Source organism: Sinocyclocheilus anshuiensis, unplaced genomic scaffold, assembly GCF_001515605.1.
Source record: "Sinocyclocheilus anshuiensis isolate Anshui unplaced genomic scaffold, SAMN03320099.WGS_v1.1 scaffold469, whole genome shotgun sequence".
Lineage (NCBI taxonomy): Eukaryota > Metazoa > Chordata > Actinopteri > Cypriniformes > Cyprinidae > Sinocyclocheilus > Sinocyclocheilus anshuiensis.
The window spans coordinates 469,815-489,293 of record NW_015537995.1 but is presented as its reverse complement, the minus strand read 5'-3'; the positions used below and the strand labels follow the sequence as shown (position 1 = coordinate 489,293).

The following is a 19,479-nucleotide window of genomic DNA, read 5'->3' as shown; positions in this document are numbered from 1 at the left end:
CTTTGGAACGCAAATTAAGATATTTCTGATGAAATCCGAGAGCTTTCTGAACCTCCATAGACAGCAACACAACTGACACGTACAAAACCCAGAAACGTAGCAAGGACATCGTTAAAATAGCCCATGTGACATCAGTGATTCAACCTCAATTTTATGAAGCTACGAGAATACAGTGCGCCAAGAAAGTGCACATGTGCCATGGTACTATCTTGAACGCGTGGCAGAGACTGACATGAAAGAGAAGAATTGTTTAATAAAGTTGTTATTTTTGTTTTCTTTGCGCACAAAGTATTCTTGTAGCTTTATAAAATTAAGGTTGAAGCACTGATGTCACATGGACTATTTTTACAATGTCCTTACTACGTTTCTGTACCTTGATTGATCGTGTCAGTTACGCTGCTGTTTATGCAGAGTGACAGAATTTTAATTTTGGGGTGAACTAACCCATTAAGCCCACCAAAGTCTGTTTTCATACATTTACATTTTTATTTATATAGTTTCATGGAAAAACTTGGATAAAATGAAAGAATAATTTGAATATCTCACTGATTTAATTAATGACTAATTAAAGATTTCTCATTTGAATTTTATATGCTTTAAAAAAAAAAAAAGTACACTTTTTTTGAAAATATGTGAAACATCTGGCATGCTAGATTTTAAGTGAGTGCAACTGAGTTAATGGCACAATATGTAAGATTTTTTTATTAAAATATCCAAAAACCACTAGAACAGTGTTATATATTTTGCTGACTTGTGTACTTACATTATTCCAAATGTTTCGAAGAATGTTTAAATCCAGAGAAATAAGCAATTTTAACTAGTGACACGGACCGTGTCCATAGTGTCATTGTGTCGCCTGCTAATGACGTCATAACCCCTCGATTTCTGGTTTTTTTTTGTAGAAAACATGGAAACACCAAAGACGCTTTAATATGTTGTGTGTTTTAATAGACCGGTGACGACCGCACAGAGTAGCATTATAACAGAACTTTCAAATGTATCTAGTATGATAAAACAGCGCTGCTTTTTTTCCCACATAAGCACGACCGGAAGGAGCGGAAGCGGTCGACTGGCATAATAAAAGCTCCGCTGCTTTCGAGCCGTGTGTCACGCTCGTTCAGCGGCCTCGTTTAGCTTCGACGGCTTTCAGCCTCACCCTGCTTCATTCTACTACGTTAATAAATCATTAGCTCATCCATGAACATGATTTCTGCCCGAGTCCCGTCAGATTGCATCGGCTGTGGGGATGAAGACCACAACTTCCATGATTCCACACTCAGTCACACGGTCATTTAACTACGCATTTGTCTATTTGTTTATTTTGAATACACGCTAGCAGCGAAAATTACATATTGCACCTTTAATATGCTCAAATCACTAAATGGAAGTATACCACAGAATTAGTTTTCATTTAATTTATATTTCTTTACATGAACAAACAGATAAAATAAAACATTTGAAGTTTTCAGCCATTTTAAAATAATAATATTAACAATAAATTAATAATTAATATAATAGTAACAATTTAAAGTTAAATAATTTAAATAAATGTCCCTGATACAACAGATAAATGCATCCTCAGAAATTCCTCTCCAAAAGAGGACTGTGAATATCTGGGTCTCAGGGCGACAATTTAAGTTCTTTAAAATATTTAAGGACGATTTAAGTACAATAACATAATACTCAAGTTGACTTGGTTCCAAAAAATAGTTGTTTGAATGAAAAGCAAGCAGATGCAAAAATTAGCTCTGCCTTACTGCTGCTGTACATCCAATTATTCTCTGAGATAAAAGAGAGGTAAAGAGACATATGCTGATTTTTGCTGTGCTATTTTGAGTTCATGGACACTTCCCAGATTACCCTAAAGCAGATGACGTAACTGCTTATTCTTCATATCTATTAATATGCCATGGATTAAACCCGATACAGCTAGTGCCAATGTGTGTCATTAAACCAGATGACTTTATTACACCATCACGCATCTGTCGTTCACCAATACATCAGAACAAAGCATGCCAGTGTCTCAGTCCACATACTGACAGTGTTATTTACATTACCTAAAAGTGCCTTCAAGGCAAACAGAAGAATAAAAACAAGAGTTACAATTTTCATGCTATTCACTACGACCCATTTGGCATCAGCAGGGGCAGTTGCATCACTGAGCCACAGTATTCAAACAATGCTGAGATGGGAGAGACAGAGGGGAATATTTATAGCAGTCAGGCTGATCCTCGATGGTCTCTCACACTCACCGGCTGTAATGGCTGATAAGGGCCTCTCAGAAAAGACCCCTAGCAACAAGGATGCCCAACTTAGCAGAGGAAGAGCAGCGGCGTACGTGCTCATTAGCGCATGATGGTTCTGCAACATCATTTGTACTGCTGTTTTGTGGTATTAAGCGTTTCACTTTTAAAATGTGTCTAAGAACAGTTTATTCTGCTCTTTCTAGATGTTTTTAAACATAAGAGCATGTCTTATGTAAATGCCCTTTAAATAATGCATCTATTTGGGAACAGGTGAATTCAAAACCAGCTTAAAGGAATATTCTGTGCATGTTAAGCTCAGTACAAGTTAAGCTCAACTGACAGCATGTGGTGCAATGTTGATTAGCACCAAATACTTTCAAAGACGATGCACTCATATAACTTAAAGAAATTGGAAAAAGTGCAATGTGCAATAAGGCAGAATAGTCCCGCCTTCTCAAAGAGCCAATTGCTAAATGATAAAGTCATTGCATCATCACAGCTGCTATAGAAACAGTGTTTCTAGACGCACATACACATTGGCAAGTCTAGCCTGAAAAATAAGCTTTTTAACGCTATTCTATCAATAGTAAAGCCACAATAGTAAAATAAACAATGTGTTAGCATGCTTTTAGTGTGAAAAACATTGCATTAAAAAAAAAACAACACCCTAAAAAAAACTGAAAGTGATGATTTAAAAATGATTTAAACGGGTTTACAGCTCAAATAATAGTTTTAACTGAAGAATTAATGCAAATCCTTACCCGTGTTGGGAAGGTTACTTTGTAAATGTAATAGGTTACAGATTACAAGTTATTTAAATTACTTTATTAAAGTAATGTAACTGATTACATTTGATTACTTTCTGATTACTTTTCTAAATTTCGAATGTTTTTAACTGTTAATCATTTTCAAACATTTAAACCATACAGGGTTAACCTTACAGTAGCACTCAACACTTCATCACTTGAATTAAGATTACAATAATTTAATTTGAAAGCACAACCACCACAAAATCAAACTAGCACCTCTTTTTACTTTGAGATCATTCTGAGGTTAAATATGGATTTAAAATCATAACAAGATATAGTTTAATAGCTATGATACTGTTTTTGAGATTAAACCTTTGCATAGCTAAGAAAGGAAACACTGGCATTTAACAATGCCTTGGGGAAAAAAAAAGTTAATCTAAAAAAATAAAGCATATAAACAAACCCAAATAGAAAATAAAACAAGTTATTGAATAAGCATGTGTCCTATTCTGTGTTCTAAAGTCCTGAAACATTGGTGTCTCATATTTTTGAGCAGTCAGTGCAATTTATGAAAGAAGTCAGTAACACTATTTTACGGTGTCCTTGTTACACGTTACATGTACTTACTATAATAACAATTAATTATGCATAATTACATGCAAGTAACCCTAAGCCAAACTTTAACTTTAGTAAGTACAAGCAGTTCATTAATATTACTTAAATGTATAATTACATTTTACATTATAAATTTTATACTTGTTACACTGCAACAAGGACACCTTAAAATAAAGTGTAACCAAGATGTCAATTAAATCTGTATGTGTGTGTGTGAAAATATTCCGATGTAACCCCCTTTGTAATCGTTAACATTTTCATAAGCAACTGTAATTTAATTACACATTTTTTCTCAGTAACTGATTACAATTACATTTATTTTGTAACTTAACTATGTAATTCCGTTACATGTAACTAGTTACTCCCCAACACTGGTCCTTACATTCATAAATTCTGCTTTTAAGTCTTCCAAATTTTATTTAACGAATACCAGATATGAGCCGAAATAATTTTTGTGATAATCAACATTACACTACAAATGCTACCCAGAATACTGCTTTAATTATACAGGATGACGTTGGCGCCAATAGCCTTGTGGGCAGCGTGTGAGCAGCGGGCGTCCCGAGTTAGAATCCGGCTCAAGGACCTTTCCCGATCCCGCCCCCCTCTCTCTCCCACTTCGCTTCCTGGCTCCTCTACACTGGCCTGGATCATAAATAAGTCTTTAAAAAAAATTATACAGGATGACCTAAACCTGGTGGCCATCTGATCTCTTGCATTTCACATAAACAGTCTGTGTTTGCCTTTGCCAGATGCATTTCATCTACAAAAATGAATTGGGACAATGTCATAAGTGTCCTGTTACCACTGTCTAAATGGAGAGGCCTTATGATGTCCTTGTGGTTGCTAAGCACCCAACTGACCAACAGGTGGCTCAGTTTCACAGCAGCACACTTGTTATTGCCCTGTTACAGTTCTGCAAAATTAATTACTGTTGCCTCCTAGTTCTGCAGCAAGACCTCTTGAGAATGATGCAATTAATCTTTCACCTTGACCTACAACCTCCCACTGCTTTCATCTTTACTGGGTTGAATGAGGAAGAACCGATCACTGGATTTGTCAAGGTTAGTGGCAAGCTGGCGTCAGATCTTTAAAAGAGGTTTGTCCTCTTATTCGCAGAACAATACATGTAGCTTTTCCTTTGCTGTGCACTATGAGTAAGACTCGTCTTAATCCAGTGGTCTTCCCACCACTGTGCCAGTGAAATTGCCATAGCAACATTAAAGGCACAATATGTAAGATTTTTTGATTAAAACATCCAAAAACCACTAGAACAGTTTTATATATTTTGCTGACTTGTGTACTTACATTATCCCAAATGTTTTGAAGAATGTTTAAATCCAGAGAAATAAGCAATTTTAACTAGTGACACGGACCGTGTCCATAGTGTCATTGTGTCGCCTGCTAATGACGTCATAACCCCTCGATTTCTGGTTTTGTTTTGTAGAAAACATGGAAACACCAAAGACGCTTTAATATGTTGTGCGTTTTATTAAGACAGGTGACGACCGCACAGAGTAGCATTATAACAGAACGTTCAAACGTATCTAGTATGATAAAACAGCGCTGCTTACTTCCGCTGCTTTCCGAAAGGAGCGGAAGCGGTCGACTGTGGCATAATAAAAGCTCTGCTGCTTTCGAGCCGTGTGCCGCGCTCGTTCAGCGGCCTCGTTTCGCTTCGACGGCTTTCAGCCTCACCCTGCTTCATACTACGAAGTTAATAAATCTTTAATACATTAGCTCATCCATGAACATGATTTCTGATCATGAGTCCCGTCGGATTGCATTGGCTGTGGGGATGAAGACGACAACTCCCATGATTCCACACTCAGTCACGCCTAATCTAACTACGCCTTTGTTTCTTTGTTTGTTTTGAATATGCGCCCTCTAGTGGCAAAAATTTACATATTGTGCCTTTAAGTGAACCCTCTGTTTGTACCCAGAGAACTCTGGGTAATGTAGTTCTACACAGCTAATCTTATGTGGCTCAATGTGAAAGATTATAACATTCACATACGCTAAAAAATAATTTACTCGGAATCAGATTTCACTCAAATTGCTAGTAAATCTTACATTTAATTTAACAAGAAATTTTGAAGTAGAAAGACTAAAAAAAGTATTTTATTGTAAAACGTACTCTAATTTGTTTTATTTACAAATTCTTTTTACTGTGTATTAGGTGCAAAAAGCTGAATAAATTAAGCATTCATTTGTATCAAATAACAGACATTTCTGCACATCAGAGTCTTTTATCCATTCAAAAAGCAATGTCTATTTGTGGAAAGGATATGTAGTAACAGTTACATCAGAATGCATTTCTTAAAGGGACGGTTCACACAACAACAACAACAACAACTCTGTTATCATGTATTCTCCCTCATGTCATTCCTAACCTTTCTTGACTTCACCATTTCTTGTCCATATGACTTTATCCTGTGGAATATAAAAGAAGATATTTTGGACCCCATTAACATTCATAGTTTGGACAAAAAAAATAAAAAATAGATCTTTTAGTTTGGAACAACATGATGTTGTGTAAATGATGGCAGAATATTAATTTATGTGTGAACTGTGCCTTTAAATAAATGGAAAGTGTTGGTTCTAGATTTTTCAGCCAAGCACAGGTCAGCACTATTATATTGAAAAAGGGTGTCAAAGGTCCAAAAGAGCCTCTAATGTGTTTGTCAGTACTTACAATGTCTAAAGTAGAGCAGAAAAATACATAAAAAATGAAACCTATTACAAACGGACCATCACCTCGTGTTCTTCTACTCACTCCCACCAACTCTAAAAATAAACAGGCTCTTCTTGCAGCCCGAAACTAACCTTTACCAGCTGGAGGCATTTATAGCCCTCATTTCCACAGACCGCTACCCTGTCTAGTCTGGTTGCACTAGCGCTGGCCCTGCTCCAGACCTGGAGAGCCCCACTAATCCAGGGGATGCCCTCTGCCTCACGTCTTGATCTCCAGCGGATCCCAGAGCAGCAGGAACAGGTGTTTAAAGGACTGGACTAGACTACACTGACTGGTGACTCTGATCACCCAGCACGAGCTGCATGTAAGTGACTAACCACAGGTCATCTCTGTTTGTATGATGTGAATGTGCAAAATTTCAAATTTAAGTTAAATTACTAAAATTAATAAGACAAAAACAATATGCATCACAGCTGTACACACTTTCAACACACTGTACAAACCGTGTCTTTGCCTACATAATCCATAGATCAATAATTACATAATCACTGTTTTCTATATTGTTGATGTTGAACAAGACACTGTTTTAGACCCAGTGCTCAGCCAAAAATAATCTAGCTCAGAATTTGGCTTAACCAGCATAAACTGTGACTAGATTTACCCTATTTACACAAAAAGTATGCAAAAGTACCTAAAGGCATTTAAAGTAAAAAATAAAAAAAATTAAGGGTCACAAAAAAAATTAAATGTACTCAAATGTAAAATAAATAAATAAACATTAACAGTAATAAAAATTTAAAAATGTAACTTATTTCAGTTAATAATTTTAATAATAATAACTAAAAGTGAAATAAAAATCAATTAAAAATAAAGACATCTAAAAACAAAAACTAAAATATTACTACATTACTACAAAACTTTTGCTAAAATTCAAATATAAACAGATAATATGAAAACAAAAACTAATTCATAATATTAATAAATACAATGATACTTTAATAATGATACTATATATGTATATTTATATATAATTTATTCTTCTTTCTTCCTCCCTCTCTTCTATTTCTCTCTTCATATTTTAGTTGTGAAACTAAACTAAAAAATGCTAATTTTTTAATTTTTCAACTAAAACCGAAATTATGATTAATTGCACCTAATATTAAAATTTTTAATAACTATATTTTCACATTGAACGTTTTAATTAAGAAACAACATAAAGACGATGTGTTTTGAAAATTTACTTGTTTAATGGACTCTTTTTACTAAGTGTTATGAATAAAGGCAAGTACCTTCGATACCAATATACTGACGCCTCTATTAAATGGATTTTTTAATTATCAATTTCTGAGGATAAAATATAGCCAACATAACTTTGCTCCATCGTATACAACAGGGGTCTCCAGCCTTTTTTGCACCACGGACCGGTTAAAATACCAGAAAATATTCTCGTGGACCGGCTGGACGGGGTTTGGGGGGGGATATATATATATATATATATACTAGGGTATTATAATAGCATTACAGGTGCATCTCAATAAATTAGAATGTCGTGGAAAAGTTTCAGTAATTGTAAATACTGTTTATTTCAGTAATTCAACTCAAATTGTGAAACTCGTGTATTAAATAAATTCAGTGCACACAGACTGAAGTAGTTTAAGTCTTTGGTTCTTTTAATTGTGATGATTTTGGCTCACATTTAACAAAAACCCACCAATTCACTATCTCAACAAATTAGAATATGGTGACATGCCAATCAGCTAATCAACTCAAAACACCTGCAAAGGTTTCCTGAGCCTTCAAAATGGTCTCTCAGTTTGGTTCACTAGGCTACACAATCATGGGGAAGACTGCTGATCTGACAGTTGTCCAGAAGACAATCATTGACACCCTTCACAAGGAGGGTAAGCCACAAACATTCATTGCCAAAGAAGCTTTCTTCTGGTTCATGCACAACCAACCGAGAGAACCGCAGCCTTGTCACCTCCATGCCACGCCGAATTGAGGCAGTAATTAAAGCAAAAGGAGCCCCTACCAAGTATTGAGTACATGTACAGTAAATGAACATACTTTCCAGAAGGCCAACAATTCACTAAAAATGTTTTTTTTTATTGGTCTTATGAAGTATTCTAATTTGTTGAGATAGTGAATTGGTGGGTTTTTGTTAAATGTGAGCCAAAATCATCACAATTAAAAGAACCAAAGACTTAAACTACTTCAGTCTGTGTGCATTGAATTTATTTAATACACGAGTTTCACAATTTGAGTTGAATTACTGAAATAAATGAACTTTTCCACGACATTCTAATTTATTGAGATGCACCTGTACATAGTGGTTCTTTCATTTCTTCTTCTTGTGGTTTAAAATTGCTTGTACGTGTAAATTAATCTGCGAATCACGTGCGTGCCGAACGGTAGGGTCTCATCCGTACGTATTACGGATCAACTGCGATCCGTTTAACTCCTAATATGTGACACATCAGAGCAATCTTTAATTTACTTATTTAACATGAAATTGTCTAATTGCTACTCCATATCAATCGCATACAAAGAAAATACAGAATAATTAGAACAATCATTAACATAAATAAATAACAGAGTGTCATATCTATACACATTTTTCCCAGAACGTTCTTGCGACCCGGTAGCAATTCTTCCACAGCCCGGTAGTGGGTTGCGACCCGGTGGTTGGGGACCTCTGGTATACAACATTTAATAGGCCCAAACTGTTAAAGAACATTAAAAATAAATAAAATAAAATAAAAAGTACCATAACTTTTAATTTAAGTTAACTTAAAACAATCTTCACTTAAACCCATTATAATAAATGTCACATTTAGCAGTGGCTTTTATATAGTGTGTCGTATGTAGTGTATATGGTAATACAGTGAAGTTTTGCTCTCTGTCAATATCAGCTCTTGTCTTTTATCGCCTCAACATTTATTTTGCACATTCATTGTCACAATAAATAAGTACAATTACTAGTTAAAACATTTGGTATCAGTTTTTTTAATGTGAGGGGATCGGTCTTCTCGATACAACACAAGTATTCACACTTATTTCTGCAACTAGAGCTGCATTTCTTAATCACTGAAGTTGATTTAGTTTGACTCGCTTATACTTCAGTATCTCTGGTGAAATTAAGAAAGCAAAAAACACAATCTGAGGTACGATTGAGCAACAGCCCAAAATACTTACAGTGTGAGCACATCTCCAAGGGATAACTCGCCTCATTTCCCTGTAGAGAGAGAACAAGAGTCTGAATCAGCATGACAATGCACAGAAAATGTTACTGATCAAACCTACAGGTTCTGTGAAGCCTGACAGACATAGCAACAATATTCAAAGAGGGGTGATTTTCACTTCTAACTACATAATCAATGACTCGGCCTCATCAAATATCTCAACTAAGCATACTGTTGGGGAAGTCGTGGCCTAATGGTTAGAGAGTCGGACTCGTAACCCAAAGGTTGCGAGTTCGAGTCTCCGGTCCGGCAGGAATTGTAGGTGGGGGGAGTGAATAACCAGCGCTCTCTTCCACCTTCAATACCACGACTGAGGTGCCCTTGAGCAAGGCACCGAACCCCCAACTGCTCCCCGGGCGCTGCAGCATAAATGGCTGCCCACTGCTCCGGGTGTGTGTTCACGGTGTGTGTGTGTTCACTGCTGTGTGTGTGCACTTAGGATGGGTTAAATGCAGAGCACTAATTCCTAGTATGGGTAACCATACTTGGCCACATGTCACTTCACTTCACTTCACTATCTATTATAAGCTACGGTTTACGCTAATGTAAAAGTCAATTTAGTATATCTTTGTATGTTCTCTCTTCATGACATACAGAGTCACAAGGCGAAAGGGTCATCAGTCACAAATATGGCTCTTAATGTGTCTTGGTTAATTAGCTAATCAGATTTGAGGAGTGAGTTTACAGTGCTGTGGAAGAGGCCATCAGTCTCAGAGAACAGACGCCGAATGAACCTGGATTTTATTGTGTGTAATATTGCAGATGTAAAAAGTGAAAGCACATAGACACTACATAGTCAATTATCATATCAGCAATCATACTGAAAGGGAAATGGCAACATCCTTTACTGATGACTCGACTGACTTAACTCACCAAAATCTAGAGCGAAGTGTGGTTACTGGCTGATTTATGTTGATATATACACTACTGACTCAAAGTTTGAGGGCGTTAAGATGTTTTAATGTTTTTGAAAGTCTCTTCTGCTCACCAAGGCTGCATTTATTTGATCAAAAATACAGTAAAAACAGGAATATTGTGAAATATTATTACAATTTCTAATAAGCGTTTTCTTTTTGAATATATTTTAAATTGTAATTTATTCCTGTGATACAAAGCTGAATTTTCAGCCTCATTACTCCAGTCTTCAGTGATCCTTCAGAAATAATTTTTATATGTTGATTTGATGATCAAGACACATTTCTTATTATTATCAATGTTGAAAACAGTTCTGCTTCTTGGGACAAATAATTTCACATTACTATACCTTTTTCATTACTAGAAGGCCACTGGTAAACATGCAAATGTATTGATCACAATATAAATGGAAAATAATTTCTAACAAAAATCTCTAGTGACTGACACGTAATAGAGTCATACCACCCAGGTATTCCTTTGTTACACATTAGAGAGGAAATACACACTGCAATAAGCCAGGAAAGAAATCAGGCCACCCCATCAACATCCAGTTTCAGCAAGAAGAGAATATGCCATGATAGAGCAGGATAGAGAGAAGAAAAGTAGAGAAAGGAAAGACAATGAGAGACACTGTAACGGGGACATCAGCGCTAAAAACATTCTCTCTATTAGCGATGCAATTCTGCCCTCAATCTAATACTAAATGATTGAGATTATTCTAATATATACATACACTTAGGTCTGCACAATTAATCGAATTTCTAATCGCGATTACAATTATGGATGCCACAATTACGTAATCGTTCAAAGCGGCAATTAATCGTTCAAAGTCCACTTATGTTATTCTGCGTGCTTAAGATGCGTTTTTTTCTTTCTACATGTTATCTTAAGGGGTTTTCCCATTATTTTAATTTTAGTTTTAGTATAACATTATAATACATTCATATTTTTATTTTTTTTATAATTTAAAGAAGAAACCAATCCGATGTATATTTGACATTTGAGGCTTAATACTATTGAAAAGCACTAAAAGTTTTTTTAGAGTGTTTTCAGCTTGTTTATTTTCATATAAAAATACGGCATGCAGTTGCATCAAACAATGGTATAAACATCATTCAATGTAAATTGTGATAATCATAATTAATAATTGCAATTACAATTTCAAGGGAATAATCGACAATTATAATTTTTTGTCAGCCCTACATACACTGTTGTTTAAAATTTTGGGGTCAGTAAGAAATTAATACTCTTATTCAGTAAGTATGCATTAAATTGATCACAAGTGACAGACAGTAGACATTTATAATGGTAGAAAATATTTATATTTCAAATAAATTCTGCTCTTTTTAACCTTCCATTCATCAAAGAATCCTAAAAATGTGTCACGGTTTTCACAAAAATATTAAGTAGCATAACTGTTTACAACTGTTTGTGTATTAGAATGATTTCTGAAGGATCGAGTGACACTTAAGACTGGAGTAATGATGCTGAAAATACAGAGGAATAAATTACATTAAAAAATAATATAAAATGTATTAAATTTAGTGCTGGGCGGTATGACCAAAAATTTATATCACGGTATTTTTCAAAATTATACCGGTTTCACGGTACATGACGGTATTTTTTTTCATGCATGCCCGGGTGTTAACCATATTTTCTACTGATTGAGAGAGGAAATACTGCAGTATATTGACTTAGAATGCCCTATTTTACTGTCATGATTTCTGTGTCATCACGTTCTATTAGTTCTACATCTTCAGTTTCGGAACTTTCACACTTAGTAACACATACAGCTGTTCCCTCAACACAGTGCAACAGTGAAAAGGGACCCCTTTCAAACAGTGTCGTGTTCCGAACGTTGTTTAAGCGACATACACCGGTATTGCGGTATTTTAAAAATTCATATCATAACAAAAATAAAAAGCGGTATTTGGTATGAAGTTGAACCGGTATACCGCCCAGCACTAATTAAATTATAGTAATATTTTACAATATTACTGCTTTTACTGTATTTTCTTGATCAAATAAATACAGCCTTGGTAAACATAAAAGACTTGATGCAAAAAGAGCATCTTGGACATTGTGATTAACATCTTATTTGGGGTTTCATGGTGGAAAGAAAATAATACATCACAAGTTTTCGTTTTTAAATGAACTGGATAAGACAAGCAGAGGGCAAATAAATAAATAAAAAAGTCGATAGGTGTGACATCCCAGACAAAAATCAAGTTGTTTCAAGTCGGCAAGAGGGGTGATGCCTTCATTGAGCTGTGTGCTGAAGGCCTGTTATGACTTGCAGGGAGAAACCAAAGCTGCCACAACCTGTAGAGAACGGGACAGATAAACTGAGACATCACTGTGCCTAGAAGTTTCTAGAGCAACTTCCAGAATATCTAGAGCTCTCTATTAGACGTTTATTGCATTGTTTCATAGCTAACGAAGTGGAGTTCCTGTGCGGCCATTTCATGACGATAAAATAAAAGGAGACGTTTTCCAGCATTCTTCTAAGATAAAAATTCAAGCACACTGATAAACCATGTAGTAGAGATAGTAAATGAGGTGTAGTTCCATGCTGTGTACACATAAGTGTGTGTGGAAGTAAATTAAACTCAAGCGAGACAGGTCACTTGAGTCACTGCGTGGTCGAACGCTGTTCTCCGACTTCTCTAATTTACTGTATTAAACATAGCCGTTTCAGTATGTCCCTCCCTCTAGAATTAGTCCGAATGCTCAGTGCACTACAAACAGACAGTATTTTGCCACAGCTAGTAGGTTAGCTAAGGTTGAGTGCCCTGTGCTATTTTGACTTTAGTGGTAGAGAGACAGCAAATTAACTTAAAGTGGATTGAGGGTTTAGGATTACTTCATCTGGTTATACGGTCTCAAGCATGAGCGAGTCGACAGGCAAGGAAAGACGCCTCAAAGCAAAGCAAAGCAAGAGGTGGAGGAAACAGTCATACAAATGTAGCAATGTTTGATTGGGCTACTTTCTACTCTTTATGACATCACAACACTCCCAATCATGTCCAATGAGGAAGCTCCTTTAGTAGAAACGTCTATTAAAAGAGACATCAGGATCATCTGAGGCAAGGGAAAGGTCAGGTGAAAAGTGTCAGCATATCAGGCCTGCTAGCCAATGGCGATTCAATTGCCAAGGTGTCCGTTGAGGGTTGATGGCTAATACTAATATGACTTAAAGATCTTAAGGATATTTGCAGGTTTTCCTAACTGTGGATTTCTCATTTCTTCAGCTTACTGTATGATTTCAGATATGGACTGAACTGTATCAGCATAATTTTGAAACACGACTTCTTCTCATGTCACTGAACATTGAACTGTCATAACATATACAAGATTAAATATTACATTAAGGCATCATAAACATGGTTCATCAACAATATTTTTAGATTGAAACCCCTAAATACTATTTGTTTGGGCAGTGACACCTAATAAACCCACTCTCAAATCATGATGTGAAAATCTAAAAACTGGCAAATTACAGTCACATCATAACCAAATATTACATTTTGAAGAAACACAGGTGTAATCTAAAATGCTTGGCATAGTGGTAATGACAGCAGTGTTCGGCACAGCGATTCAAATTAATATCAAATGATGTGAACATGCTTTTATGAAAACGTGCAAGGCAAAATCAACCAAATTTGAACACTTCTTATTAATTTCTCATACAGGGGAAGTTGAAAAGTCTGGGTGGACAGACAAAACCAACAGAAACATTCTAGCAAATTTAAAACTTTACAGTAATTCATTACAAAATTATTTAGAAATGAGAAAGCATACATTTAAAATGACCCCAGGGGACAGAAAAGGTCCCCAAATTTAGGAAACCCCATCTTATAATTAATAGCCACGCAAAGTCGGGCTTTTCTGGAGAATCAACCAGTCGATTGACGGATCTATTTGACACGCAAACCAGCTCTCGATCAGCTTGACAGCAGTATCGATTGAGCAGCAGCTACTAACGTTAGCTGCCATACAATGTTTCTCTTTCCCCGCCGCGCCGTTACATTTGCTCCCTGCTCGTTCAGATACAGTATTTACACCGTAATCTATAAGATAGCGCCGTGTTTTCCGTCTGTGTTTCTCCGTTCGCAGCGTACAGAGCCCAACAGCCCTGAACGTGGGCCACACTGACAGCCATGGCTCTGTTTTATCAACAACGGCTTTGATCACGACACCGCGAGCGCATTTCAAGCCCGTCGCGGCGCCAGAAACGCGCGTTAAACGCCCGATTGATCCGAATCGGTATCGTGAGTATCTGCTAACGTTAGTTACCTCGGGTATATTTGCAGCGGTTTAGCGAGAGCTGTAAGGGATCCTTACCATGCTGTCGCCGGGCTTGTCTTCGCCTTGTGCGGAGTCTCGCGGAACTGAACGGTCGCTGCTGCTGTCGCTGACGGTTATTCTTCTGAGCGAGCAAGTCGCAGGGATTTTCTTCTCCTCGGGCTTTCAGTCGACGGATTCACTGCAGTGGCTTCGGTAACGTTAGGTCCGCCGCGGAGGGGGAAGAGGCAGTGGGTTGAGTCGGTGGTGGAGAGAGAACGAGAGGAAAGGAGGGAGGGAGACTCAGCGGAGCGGAGGGGGGAGGTGCATTAGAACAGCACATCCGGGTATTTCTGCCTTAATTTCTCTCTCATCATTACCGCTGATCAAATGATTTTGCATCTCAGGTCTGAAAGAGAAACCTAGTATTTGACTTTAATGAAGAGGAGGGGATGGATTGGAATTTATTTCATGACGTTATTACTTCAAAAGTGATTTCAGTTTGCATATACAGTGGGGAAAATATTTATTTGATCCCCTGCTGATTTTGTAAGTTTGCCCACTTACAAAGAAATGAAGGGTCTGTAATTTTTATGGTAAGTTTATTTTAATGGATAGACAGAATACCAACCAAAAAATCCAGAAAAAAACACATTATATAAAGGTTAGAGATTGATTTGCATTTCAGTGAGTGAAATAAGTATTTGATCCCCTACCAACCAGCAAGAATTCTGGCTTCCACAGATTGGCTATGTGCCCATGTGGAACACAGATTAGTCCTATCACTTTAAGAAGTTACTCCTAATGTCAGCTCGTTAGGTGTGTAAGACACCTGTCCACACAATCTGTATCTTCCATTCCAACCTCTCCCACCACCATGGGCAAGACCAAAGAGCTGTCAAAGGATGTCAGAGACAAGATTGTAGTCCTGCACAAGGCTTGAATGGGCTACAAGACCATCAGCAAGAAGCTTGGTGAGAAGGAGACAACTGTTGGTGCGATTATTCGGAAATGGAAGAAATACAAAACAACCATCAATCAGCCTCGGTCTGGAGCTACGTGCAAGATCTTGCCTCATGGGGTAAAGACGATCATGAGAAAGGTGAGGGATCAGCTCTGAACTTCACGGCAGGAGCTTGTTAATGATCTTAAGGCAGTTCTGTCTCTATACGTTAAAATAAACCTACCATAAAAATTACAGACCCTTCATTTCTTTGTAAGTGGGCAAACTTACAAAATCAGCAGGGGATCAAATAAATATTTTCCCCACTGTATAGGCCTAATTTGATATGGCCTTCATGCTGCAGTACCTGATTATGATAATAAAGTTATAAAATAGTTCTTGTAATTTGTAGGAAATATGATTGGAATTATGGCTAAATACATATATACGTTTTCTAGCAATGTTTTACATGAGAAGCTTATATCTATATATTCTTGCTGTGGCGCATTTCATCTGTCTTGGAGTGTTTTATTGTGAGGCCTGCTTTTGTATAAAAAATTTTTTACATTTGGTGACTAAATATGCAGGTATTTGCATCTTAAAGTGTCCCAGTTGTGTGTCTATAAACATACTTTTTAAAAATAACAACCCATGTTTAGTTAGCAGTAGCTGCCTGTTCACAAATACACCTTTATATGACAGATGTTATAAAATAATCTAGTTATCTATAATGTATATCAACCATAAAGTTATCAATATTCTAAGCTAAAAATAACCACCACATATTATTTTCTATTTATTGCATATTTTGTCCTTTCTTTCTTCTTTTGGTCTTTTATTGGCTGGTATTGTCTTAAACCATAATGCATTTTTAAAAACAGAACGGAACTTCAAGCAACAAGATTGTTTATGTTCTTACAGAAAGGTCAAAAGTTTGGCTCCAAGTCACACAAAAATCAAGATTGATATTCAGCAACACATATAGGCACCCCACGAGCAAACAAATAATCAGAATATGAGTAAAAATAGGCATAGAATTAAGCAACTGCATTTCTGATTCGCTTCTAACTCTCACCGGTGAACTAATGCTTCTGTGAAAAATAGGCAACCTATATAACAGTTTAAGCAGTGAACAACAGTAACACAAAATAGGAATAATTAAACATCCATTCACACCATACAGAAACAGACACGCCTGTCACAAATAAATAATTGTTTTACGCTGGTCCCAAAAGACCACAATATTAACTGACTGGTCTTTACTTATATAATATTACATTAGAGTATCACGTATAGCCTGTGTACGTTCATCCAGCACCTTTTTGAGCAAGCATTGTGGAGCACTGTCTGTCTCTAAAACAGCAAACCGCTGGGGTAAATACAGGCCTGCAGTGCAGTTTTCTCATCTGAGTCTTGATGAAAGATGGTCTCGGTGTATTTGTAACCATAATAGAGCTGATATGTGCTGTGCAAATGACCAAGAGAGAGCTGTAAATTCGGATCTCATTCAAATAACCTTTCCCATGGAGACTTTCACCCAAAATATCACCATCTTTTTCTGAGTTTCGCCAGCTCAGGTGAGATACAGAGGAAGAGACATAAATGGGGAGAAATTCTGATCAGACTGAAACGTTCAGATCATGCATGACCAGTGGTACAACGAATAGATGCAGATACCCTGATGGATCACTTGTTTGGAGCCTTTAATAGTCACATCTTATTTCACTTGAGCACTTTGCAGTCATCTATCTCACACACAGCGGCGCCATGATGGTTACAGGACATATTGTACAGGTTTGCTGCTGCTGCTGCTCCGCTCGTGTTTTACTGGAAGACCTCTTTGTTTATCCACATGAGGCTGCGGGTCTCGTTGGGCTTGGCCTCGTACTCGATGCAGTTGAAGCTGTTGCCGAACTGGCAGTGCTCTCTCTTGTAGTAGTTGTAGTATTTCACTTGCCATACGGTTTCAAACATGCCGACATCTTTGAACTGGCAACAAAAAGAAGATAGAAACATTTTACAACTCAGTTCTTTTGTATATTCAATCAGTTGGCTGACTGATTTGTCTTTAGTTACAGAGGGGTGGTGCTTGCGTATCCATGCAAAATTAACACAATGCTTTGACACAGCAAAAAAAAAACATGTTACTCGTTAACTATCCATTTAAACATGGATATATACATGTACAGTAGCAAACTGACATAGATTTAGCTTGCCGTTTATGCAGTTTTTTTGCCGATTTGCAATTATTTTATGTATTACAGGTTGCACTTGTCTGCACTTCAAAACGATTTTTTTGAAGTTGTAAATAAAACATTATTGCAGTACTAGAAAATACAATTGAACTTTTCTTACTTAAAAATTTCAAGTTTAATTCATGTTTAATTGCTTGCCATTTCTTTGTAATCTTTTGTAAAATTTCCTAGCAATTTCTGAGTGCAAACTGTTTGACCAAAAGTAAATCCTACAAAAAAAATGTTTTTTCAGTGTGCAAACTTGCTTTCCATTTAATATAGTCTTGACATAATAAAATTTAAATATAAAACTGTAAACTAAATTTTAAATGTTGTCATATTTTGAAGTGTACTATTAATATACATTGTAAATAACAAAAATATTGCCCAAATATATATACAGTATATATATGCATATGTGTGTGTGTGTGTGTGTGTGTGTGTGTGTTTGTGTGTGTGTGTGTGTGTGTGTGTGTGTGTGTGTGTGTGTGTGTGTGTGTGTGTGTGTGTGTGTGTGTGTGTGTGTGTGTGTGTGTGTGTGTGTGTGTGTTTTGGCATCTTTAAGCACAATACGTTATGTGTAGAAAGTGTAATAAAAGATGTTTTATCGAGTCTTAACATTCTTGACTTTTAGAAAATGGTATTTAACAAGGGAATCTACCAATAAGCTATATTTTTGAATTTTTCTGAAGAAAAAAAATCTCCACTCAAAATTTCCACCTACTGTACAGCTTAAGTTCAGTTGCTGCCTTAAATTTTAAAGTATAATCAATCTGACTGTAAAAAAAAATGAAGTTGAAATTGGTTAAATTATTTTGATGAGTTAAAGTAATGGGGAAAAAATTAATTTTGACATGATTTCTAGAGCCCTGGTAGTTGCCATGGTGTTTATATGAGGTTGCTATATGTTGTTGGTTTCTTATTGGTCCAGGTCAAAGAGCCCATCTCCTAATCTGTATGACATTCTGACCAACAGATATGCCTTAAAAACTAGGATTTGATTGCCTGTTTTATCATCTGTCATCAGGTGCAAATCATATCTGATGGTGGGTTAAATGTTCTTAATTTTACAATTTTCAACCAAATTTTAAAAATGAATTGCTTAAAAACTTTAAAAAAAATCAAACGAGTATTTTCAATATTGTCATTTATTTGAAAAACTTGGGGGATTACATTTTTTGTTGCAGTGTCCTTATATAATTGGCAAACTTCCCATTGCTTTGGCCAACTATCACAAACAAGCCTTACTTTACTGGTCACTTTTGTACAAACACAATTTTTCTCCTAGCAGGTGTTTTATATGGAACAATGGTAATATCACTCATAATAACAAGTCATTGTATATGAGAACTGGGTTCGGCATAACATATTAATTGTAAACCAGCTTATTGACAAGAATGGGCAATTATACACTTACCCTAATTTTATTACAAAATATGGCTTTTTTGTAAACGAAAAAGAATTTAACAAAGTAATCAAGGCTATGCCTAGCGGCATAATAATTTTAACCAAATTCTCTGATGTAAATATTAATAATACAAGCCTACAAAATCTCC

General features: G+C 36.3%; 1 protein-coding gene across 1 annotated transcript in view; it reads right to left on the bottom strand.

Annotated features, from left to right (window-relative positions):
• Window positions 1–16,524: 16,524 nt before the first annotated feature.
• LOC107676313 (CB1 cannabinoid receptor-interacting protein 1-like) overlaps window positions 16,525–19,479 on the bottom strand; it is a 7,493-nt gene continuing 4,538 nt past the window's right edge. Inside the window, exon 3 of the mRNA XM_016470846.1 lies at window positions 16,525–17,678. Coding sequence (XP_016326332.1) covers window positions 17,514–17,678 — 165 coding nt within the window. The 3' untranslated portion in view covers window positions 16,525–17,513. The remainder of the gene's footprint in view (window positions 17,679–19,479) is intronic.